At 34.3% G+C, this 11,111-nt stretch overlaps 1 protein-coding gene across 1 annotated transcript; it reads left to right on the forward strand.

The window, feature by feature from the left end:
- Window positions 1-537: 537 nt before the first annotated feature.
- Window positions 538-1,005, forward strand: LOC132628850 (protein SRC2-like). Its single transcript, XM_060344610.1, has one exon. It carries the CDS (start codon window positions 538-540, stop codon window positions 1,003-1,005), a length of 468 nt encoding a protein of 155 aa, XP_060200593.1.
- The last annotated feature ends 10,106 nt before the right edge of the window (window positions 1,006-11,111 follow it).

The following is an 11,111-nucleotide window of genomic DNA, read 5'->3' on the forward strand; positions in this document are numbered from 1 at the left end:
CTCCTTCTTTCCCCTCTTGTTTTATTTAGTATTATTTAATCAACCCACACCCAAAGGTGGATATAATACAAACTTATTAAACAAAATAGAACTCGAAATACTCCCTCTGTTTCAATTTATCTGAATCTATTACTATTTGGGGAGTCTACGAGATGACTATTTGATCACATTTTTCTTATATTTTTTCTAAATTATTTGAATTATAAATTATCAAGACTTATAGTACTTTTCATGTAGTTTCTAAATATATAAATTTTATTTTTACAATCTTGAATTATCTATGTCAAATTTTATGATCAAAGTTATAAAATTTAACCCTCATACTATGAAATGGTTCACATAAATTGAAACGGAATGAACATTAATGAGGACGTAGGCCATTTCTTCGTTTTTTCCTTAAAAGTCTCCTCCGTCCAAAAGAAAAAATCAAAGTCTCTTCTGTCTATACCCCACAATCATCAGTGTCACCTAGTATATATATTTTAAATATTTATGTATACACACCCTCATAAACACAAAAATATACCTACAATATACATGGAGTGCAGAAGATTTGAAATAACATTAATATCAGCAAGTGATCTTGAATATGTTCGGAAGCTATTCAAGATGAAAGTCCATGCTAGGGTTTCCGTTGGAAGCAATCCGAACACCGAAAAACGGACCCCAACGGACAAACATGGGGAGATAAATCCGGCATGGAACTTCAGCATGAAGTATACAATCTCCGAGTCAATGATACAATACCCTAATGACATGTTTGTTATAAAGTTATATTGCAAGAGGAATCTCGGTGATGGGTACATCGGGGAGGTGCATATGTCTATGAAGGAGCTTTATGAATATGCATACCCCAATGGAGGCAGTGCTATCATGACTTGCCCTGTGCACAAGGGTTGTGCTCAATCTCAAGGTGTTTTGAGGTTTTCTTACAGGTTTGGTGAAAAAGTGAGGATTGATAAATTTGTCTCGGCGGAGAGCATTGCTGGTTGGAGTATGTGTTAGCTAATTAGGTTCTGAGAAGAAATTCAGCTTTCTTGTGGAATGATTTGATATTCTAGTGTCAATTTAATGTTGTTTTTTATGATAGATGGTTTAATATTACATGGATTAAGTATATATTTATTATGTATATATATGCATGTGTGCGCGCGCACACACATAACCTATTATTTTTACATATATATATGTATATTTAAGTTTCACTTCTCTCTTATTCTCTATTGTCCATACATAAACGTCTCTTATTCTCTATTGTCAATACATAAACTTGTTTTGGTTGTCATTAATGAAATATTCTAAATTATAATTTAAAATTCATTTATAATATAAATAGATAATCTTTGAGGAATTTTTTATAGAATATACTTCTATTTTTATTAATTATTTTGTATAACTTGCATTGAAATATATTTATAAAGTTATTATTTCCTGTTATTTTTAATCGTATAAATAGATATCCGAGTTTTAATTATTATTCATAAAAAAATTCTTATCTTCTCGTTAATTTAATTATAGAATGACATTATGTATACTTGTCGTCTCGAAAATAATATTTAATTTTTTAAAGGAAATTTGTTACATAGATTAAAGGAAATAATATTTAAATAATATTTAAAGGAAATAATATTTAAATAATATTTAATTTTTTAAATGAGGTTCAAAATCTATGAAACAGTTTATTCATCTCCACTTTGACACGCTTCCTGTTAAATTGTTTTTTTAAGAAAAACATAGATTATCTCAATAACAGTGGTCAAACAATAGGGTTTAAGTTTTGTGCAGTACTGACGCCCAAAAAAATATTTACACAATCAAATAAATTAAAAGTACTCCCTTCATCTCAATTTATCTGACATTTTTCGTTTTTGAGACTTAATTTGACTAATATTTGAAAGTAAATTGGATTAGAACTACGTAATATTTTAAAACTAAAATTTATATATTCAAAGCTACATGAAAAGTTCTATAAGTTGTAATTTTTCTCATGTCAATATGATGAAAAAATACATTTTAAAATATTGGTCAAACTTATCGAAAAATCAAAAGTGTCACATAAATTGGAACATAGTAAATTATTTTAAGTAATTTTATTTAATAAAATCAATTAGTAATCTAGAATAATTGGTAAGAACCCAGAGATGACGCCAATTATTTTTACGCTATCATATATATATATATGAATAATTAAAATTCAAAACAATATTGTACTAATACGCAATTGTGTGGATAAAGTAATAAGTATACGACAAGTCTACAACACACTCAGTACTCCTTCTTTCACCTCTTGTTTTATTTAGTACTAGTATCCGTACCCGCGCGATGTGCTATTGTTATCAAAAGAACTAATCATAAAAATTTTTATATTCAAAGTACTAATGTGTAAAATTATCACAATTGAGCTTTCGAACTCTACTATTTACCACACTAATCTTGAATTGATATTTTTAATGGTTTCTTATATAAAACTATAGCTAATTTATGTTTGAAAAACCGATGCATTGCTACAAATGTTTTTATTAATTTAAAATTCTTATTTTTTTTTTTACTGGATTGGTACTTTTTGAAAAGCTCAATTGATCTTAGTTATATATTTCAACTTTAACTATGTAGATTGAAATAACCAAGATCCTTACTAAAGTTTTTTCCGATAAAGAAAATGATTCGTTCCTTAAATTGTTTAATAATTTTTGTTTTTCCCTTTATCTGTTGAGATTTTACTTACATGATTTTCCAAATTTTTATCATAATTCACAACACTTTTGAAAGATGGAATTTTTTCTTTCAACAATTTGTGAAAAATATAATGAATTAGGCCCATAATAGTGTTGTGAATTATGATAAAAATTTGGAACCAAACTAACCCATTAAAAAAAAGAACCAAACTAGGCTTCACGCACAGAAAGGGCCAAAGTGTACAGAATCTGTGCGTGAAACCCATACCAAAAACCCCAACCTTTATTCTTTGAAATTCAAACTCAAAATTAAGGTTTTTTTCGTACTTTGACCGAAGATTAGTCACGTTTCAAAACACCGGAATATAAATATTTTATATAGAGCTTAATATTTTTTTAGCGCACAATAACATCGGCTCATTACATCAAGTATACATATACATTTGGATTGTCGTTTTAGGGGTTGTAAAGTGCTCCGAAATACGTTTGAAAACTTGTTATATTTAGGTTTAAGTGTCATATTTTATAGGATTTTAATTAATCTCTTTTGTTTTACTCCCAAAGTTATGAAAGTACTTTTTTGGTTCGAGAAAGATAGAAAAGAAAAAATTACGCTGCATTGTATTAGGTTTTTTTTTATTTTGTTATTGTATTGTGTAATCCGCACCTTTTGAATGTGCAAAAATAAATATAATATTTAAAAATAATTCCAATACGAGAGGTTCATAATAATTGAGAAATATTTCATTCCATTAGCAACGAAATACATCATTAAATTACAATAGACTTAAAAAAAATCAAGTTCTAGATACTCTTCTACTTCCAGATGTGCTGCCACCACGGGAGTTTTGCCCACATGAACGCTTATCATGCCCAAATTGCTTACATGTCCAGCACTTGCGAGAGTAAGTCTTTTCGCTAACATCCATTTGATTGTGATAACGGGTTAGCTTGTTTTTTCCCAATTTACGATATGGTTCTTGTTCGCAATCATAGAAAACGGCGCGGCTGGCCAATAAGCTCGATCACCAAGGGGATGGAAGTGGCCGGGATATGCTTTAAGGTATTTTACGACCTTATATTCCTCCGCCACATAATCAGTTACATTTTTGGCCATTCTCTCAAAGCACTTGACTGCATGAGAACATGGCATGTGGTACGTTTGCCGCTTACCACAAGTGCATGATTTTGTACGCTCAGTAACAATATGTTTGTTTCCTCCTTTGCCATCGCAATAACCCGTTCTAACTTCATACACTCGTTGAACGACGTCATACTCCATCATTTGGTGACCCTCTGCCTTTCTTCTATGGTGCTCCATCTTTTTGTAGGGCTTTGGCATCCATGTTCTCTCGTCGGCTAATATAGCTTTGGCCTGCCTTTTCTTATTCGCAAATCGCTCCACGACCTGCCTGAAAGTTAGTCTTACCATTGCGGTGACAGGTAGTCCTCGAGTAGATTTGAGGAGTCCATTGAAAGACTCCGAGCTGTTCGTTGTGAGCATGCCCCATCTCCTTCCTCCATCAGCATAAAGCGTCCATTTTTCAACTTCTAATTTCATCAACCAAACATATGCCTCTTCACTCACTTCCCTTAGTAGCTTCATTTTTGCAGCCCATTTTCTTTGTTGATGCTGCATCGCAGCTGTTACACCTCGAAAAATTTTCCGTTGATGCACAGTGAATAGACTAAGGAAGAGCATGAGTGTATGGTATTTCAATAAGTAAGAAATGACATTTGATGACCCTAATTAAGATTTCAAAGACATTCGAGATAAGAGAAGGAAATTTGCCAAGAGAAGGCAAGGCATACGATAGGTATCGAAAAGGAATTACGAGTAACGAGTTAGTGATGACTTAATAATGTTTTGGAGAAGAGTTATAACGTCCCTTAGATTATTAATGAGGTGATAAACAAGTGCTAAGAAGGTTCCCTAAGGGTTGGAGATCAAACGAAATGACGAGAACAAGATCAGTGAAAAGATGAGTTATACGGTCTATTATACGGTCCGTATAATGGTCCACAGAATTGTCACAGTAAAGTCCTCATTGGTGAGATTACGGTCACTTATACGGACTGTATAAAGTTATACGACCCGTATAATGTGCCGTATAATAGTCACAGAGGCGAGATGTTGAAGAGGTCATTTTACTGTCACTTATACGGACCGTATAAAATTATACGACCCGTATAATGTGCCGTATAATGAGAACAGAATCGAGTGGTTAAAGGGGATATTTCACGATCACTTATACGGACCGTATAAGTGTCCGTAAATTTTCCTGACAGATCAGATTTCACGCTATTAAAAAGGGACCAAGCCATTATTTCATTTCATTTTTCATCCAAAACATCAAGAACTCTCTAGAAACCCTCTCCACTCTTCATCCATAAGAACTCAAGACAAATTTATGATTTACTTCATCAAACTAAGCAAACCAAGTGTAAGAAACTCACTAAAGATCATCCAAGCCAAGAAATTTCATTGGAGATGAACTAGGGTTTTGGCTCAAGTGAAGTATTTCCACCCAAAGCTTATTCCTACAACATCTAAGGTAAGTTTTATGATATTTCCATGTTATTTAAGGTATTGAGAAGTTGAAACACTTGGATTGTAGAAGGAGATAGAAAATGGGTCATGAATGTGGGAATAGTGTCATTTTTGAGTAATGGCTTGGGTTGAGTAATGATTCTTGATATGCTATGATTATTATCATGTTATAAATTACATTAAGAACATGGGATAGACATTGTATATGAGTGGATATAATAGTGTGCTATGACCATGAATATGGATGAATTGGAAGTGAATTGAGAAGTAAGGATAATGTATGTGAGTAAAGAGTATTGTTATGATTGATGTTTGGGAGTTGATGAATGATATGGAGGAAGTCGTATAAATAAAGGAGATGTTTTCCAATTCTCTCTAGCTTTAGTCATGTATGTTAAGTTATCGACTTTCTAATGATAGTATAACTCTAATGAAGGTAGAAACATGAGCATTGAAGGAGAACGTGCAAGTGATAAAATAGTTGAACGGAAAGGTATGTAAGGCTAACCCTTCATTCATAAGGCATAGTTCTTTGGCTAAATATCTAATCTTCTATAATCCTATGATGTCCTCCAAATGATGCTATCTTCAAAAGCTACGAAGCTCATGATTCTCGATATGTTACGATTGTACTAAATTCCTCATATGACGAGTAATCCTATAAGGATAGATGTAATGAACGACGATAATAGTGATAACGATAATGATGACGATGATAATAGTGATGATGCTAAAGATGCCTATGAGCTTATATGTATATGTGCCTATGTATGGCTATTATGAAACCCCGATCTTATATGGTCGGGTAGAATATATAGATGTGTGTGTATATATATATATATGATGCGCGCGCACCACTGCAGTTGGGTACGGATAACCCTGAAGCCTTGGTAGGGCCAGGTATGTGTAAACCTGAGCCTTGGTTGGCCAGGTATGTATGATAACCGAACCTAGCCATGGTCGGGTACGTGAAACACCGAACCTTCATGGTCGGGTATGCTATGTAAATGCTATGTATATGATATGGATATGTATACGATATGGATATGAGTATGAATACGAATATGATATGAATATGAATACGACTATGGATACGAAACGTAAATGAGTACGGATATGAATACGGATGTATGTACACAATCTCGCATTAGAAATGGAAAGTCCCTATGAAAAGCAATTAAGTTCTTATGACGATGGTACTACTATCTCCCATCTTATGCTATTTCTTATGTTGCTTATTATGCTTCTATAATGATATTGATCATGCTTTACATACTCAGTACATTCTTCGTACTGACGTCCTTTTGTTTGTGGACGCTGTGTCATGCCCGCAGGTGGCCACGGAGACAGGCTTGATCCATAGCTATATTTCTCAGGGACTACATAGCGGAGCTCCATTTCATTCGGAGCTATAACTTTTGGTGTTGATTCTTTTGTGTACATATTTATGGGCATAGCGGGGTCCTGTCCCGCCTATATGATGTGACATACTCTTCCTAGAGGCTCGTAGACATGTGTATATAGTTAGATGTGTTTGGCCTTGTCGACCTATATTTTAGATGTCATTTTATCAGCCTCATCGGCTTATGTACATTGCTATAGGCATTGCTATAAATGATGATATAAATGTATTGTTGTCCAATGGAATTAGCATGAATAATGGATCGAAAATATGATTTAGCTATGTGGCTCACCTAGAGGTAAATGTGAAAGTATGTTAAGAGGTGCCTGGGTGGGTTAGCACCGGGTTCCTGTCGCGGCCCTCCAGTTGGGTCGTGACAGCAGCCCCCCACATCAATTTGTTTACAGTGCCATTTCCAAACTTTGTTTGCAAATTAGCCTTTAAGTGCCTTAAACAATATCGATGGTAAGCATGTGGAGGCTGCCACCCTTCCAGAGTACGCATATTGTGCAATATGCCTTTATGACGATCCGATAGGACACATATGCCATGACGACCCTTAATAACATGAGTTTATAATTGAGTCAAGAACATCCCCCATGTCTCGTTGCTTTCGTTGGCGGCAATTGCGAAAGCAAGAGGGAATATTGACCCATTGGCATCCATACCTACTGCAATTAGGAGCTTAATTTCATATCGACCATATACATGCGTCCCAGCTATCGATATCACATTCCGGCAGTGAGCAAAACCATCAATACTTGGTTTGAATGCCCAAAAGACGAAGTCGAAAATTCTGCCCTCTAAAAGCCGCCACTGTACAACAGTGCCAGGATTAGCATGTTTTAGAGCCGCCATATACCCCGACAACGCCTGAAAAGAGGATTCCCAAGTTCCAAAGATCTTCTGAAAAGCACGTCTACACGCGAGAAATCCCTTTCTCTTGCTTATGATTTTACCATATTTTGAGTGTTCCATGCTAATACAAGTTTTGATAGGCATCCTGCATAAGTTTAAACAAAAAACATTTAGCAATGATAATTTAATTGCTATAAGATATATAATGTAAACGGTCAGATAAGTTACCTTGGAGTTTCCCCAATATGTTTAAGTAACACATGAGTAATTATGTTTATATTTAGATTAAAATGATCTGCTAGACTTTGTCCCATATCACAACTGTGCTTAGGGTGGAATTTTGTGATTTCCCATAGACCATCAGGCTTAGCAATTCTCCGAAGCAACCACCGACAGCCTTGTGTATGTCGCTTACAAATCAACCTCCATACCGATTTGTTTGAGTCATCAACCTTAAACTCCCTCATATCCTTTATACAATACATTCTGACAGCCCGTTGCAACATCTTTTTTGATTTGAACTGTATTCCCTTTGCAAGGACGCATTCATCAGTCATGGGATTTTTGGTTCAATCCACGTTTTTTGGCGACTTTGATCATCATCTCTTGTGAAGACAAATGCGTCCTCACGACCTTGGAGACTGTCAAGATATGGAATATAGTCAGAATGCCACTGCATTGGATTGTCAGGAATTGAGTTTTCCGCCATCGGAGGTGGTACGTGGTGGTGAGTTGGTTCTGGTTGCCTCTGGGGACTAAAATGCGTATCTTCTTCATCCCCTTCACTATCTTCATCATCGGTTACCTCTACATTATTAGCTGGTTCATCACCATCACACTCTGATGTATCCACATAACTTGGACAATCAGCGCCATCTAAGAAAGGCCTCTTCCTACACGATAAAAACAACAACAACAACAACAACAACCCAGTGAAATCCCACAACGTGGGGTCTGGGGAAAAGCAGATGTTAAATTCCAAATTCAAATATATATATATATATATATATATATATATATATATATATATATATATATATATATATATATATATATATATATATATATATTAATTAATTAATTATTTAACATCAAGGTGATGAATCTACACATATTGATAATGAGCATGGTGTGGAGAATGATCAACTCCACCAAACTGAGAGGATTGGATGAAATATATATATATATATATATATATATATATATATATTAATTATTTAACATCAAGGTGATGAACCTACACATATTGATAATGAGAATGGTGTGGAGAATGATCAACTCCACCAAACTGAGAGGACTGTCTTTCATCCACAGTTGGTACCACTGGTGAGTTTTGATAATAATCAGCTGCACCGAACTGAGAATTATTATAATAATCAGCTCCACTGAACTGAGAATTATTATAATAATCATCTCCACTGAACTGAGAGTTCTGATAATAATGAGTTGCTCCACTAAATTGAGATGATTGCTCAATATTACTCGTATCAGGTCTATACCCCCTACAAAGATTTAAAAATGGTTATTTATCAATACATACAATCAACACGTGCTACTGCACAAATAATAATATAAGAATGCATATTTACCAAGTTTGATTTAATTGTTGGGTAAGATTTTCCAGCGGCACCTGGCCACTCAAAATACCCCCGTAAGAAGTAAAATATCCATACGTGTTAGCTTGACTGGGCTGTTCTTGCGGGACCTCTCGGGGTATCTTTTCAACATACATCTCAGGAGCATTAAGGGCGACTAAATGTTTTAATTCTTCTGGCGCATTCAAATAATCCCTCAAAGAATCATCATCATTGATATAGAGCCTGCCATAAAGCACTATACCATTGGATATCTGCCTGTTATAGAGATTTCATACTCATCTGTACTCACCTTCATTTTTTCATATATGTAAGTGACTATGATTCATTAGACATTTCAAGCGGACATTTAACATGAATGTTTGGTCTTTTATTGTAACGAACTGTACTATTGTCATCAAGGATAATACCATCCCAATGTATTGAAACCTTAACTGGTGGAATATCTTGAGCCATTTTATGTAGGACTTAAGAGAAGTTTTTTTGAATGACTTAAGAGACTTAAACTTATGAAATGGATGAGTTTTTACCTCGTCCAACATTCTTCTTAAGTAGATTCATATTGACCCCTATTGCGCATTGAAACATTGCGTAATATGAATTAAATTCAAATAAACGGTAAAAAAATACAACATTATATTGTCAAATCGGTCCTTTACGTGTCATAAAAAAACTGAAATTGGCATGCATGATATGTTGTCAAATCATGTTCTATTGCGCATTGAAACATTGCGTAATATGAATTAAATTCAAATAAACGGTAAAAAAATGCAGCATTGTATTGTCAAATCGGTCCTTTACGTGTCATAAAAAAGCTGAAATTGGCATGCATGATGTGTTATCAAATCATGTTCTATTGCGCATTGAAACATTGCGTAATATGAATTAAATTCAAATAAACGGTAAAAAATGCAGCATTGTATTGTCAAATCGGTCCTTTACGTGTCATAAAAAAGCTGAAATTGGCATGCATGATGTGTTGTCAAATCATGTTCTATTGCGCATTGAAACATTGCATAATATGAATTAAATTTAAATAAACGGTCAAAAATGTAGCATTGTATTGTCAAATCGGTCCTTTACGTGTCATAAAAAAGCTGAAATTGGCATGCATGATGTGTTGTCAAATCATGTTCTATTGCGCATTGAAACATTGCGTAATATGAATTAAATTCAAATAAACGGTAAAAAAAAAAGCATTGTATTGTCAAATCGATCCTTTATGTGTCATAAAAAAGCTGAAATTGGCATGCGTGATGTGTTGTCAAATCATGTTCTATTGCGCATTGAAACATTGCGTAATATGAATTAAATTCAAATAAACGGTCAAAAAATGCAGCATTGTATTGTCAAATCGGTCCTTTACGTGTCATAAAAAAACTGAAATCGGCATGTATGATGTGTTGTCAAATCATGTTCTATGGTGCATTGAAAGATTGCGTAATATGAAATAAATTCAAATAAACGGTCAAAAATGCAGTACTATATATAACATGATTGACAAACAACTAGTATTCACTTTAAAACGAGTTATCATGACATTCTACACCCAATATGGTAATCTTGATTCTATTACATGTTTTACCCCAGCAAACATATTTGAAGCAATGGGTAGGACATGGGAACTAGATGATGATGATTTTCCTTACTCAAATAACCCTAACAAAATATTCAATCAAGAATACAATAAAACAATGAGAGAGGAGTGAAATTGGTGTGTTAGGGAGGTTGAAACACTGGAGCAAAAGTTAGCTTCAATAGGGCTTAAACGCCCAAAAAAACGTGCTATGTCAATGTCTCGCGGAACTCCAAAAGAGTTTAATTTTGCTCTTAATCGTTTTCGTGAAGAGAACAATTGGATGCAAATACGTTACCATAGGGTAGAATATGGTATACATGGTAGCACAAGATTTAGATCCAAGTGGGATTCGGACTGTGAAATGTCCGATGAAGATTAATGCTCCCTCCGTTTCAATTTATATGAACCCATTTGACTGGGCATGACATTGAAGAAAGAGGGAAGACTTTTG

This window comes from Lycium barbarum, chromosome 2, assembly GCF_019175385.1.
Source record: "Lycium barbarum isolate Lr01 chromosome 2, ASM1917538v2, whole genome shotgun sequence".
NCBI classification, from domain to species: domain Eukaryota; kingdom Viridiplantae; phylum Streptophyta; class Magnoliopsida; order Solanales; family Solanaceae; genus Lycium; species Lycium barbarum.

Bases quoted from the DNA above. Each gene is read 5' to 3' on its own strand.
- LOC132628850 (XM_060344610.1), top strand. From the start codon at position 538: ATGGAGTGCAGAAGATTTGAAATAACATTAATATCAGCAAGTGATCTT.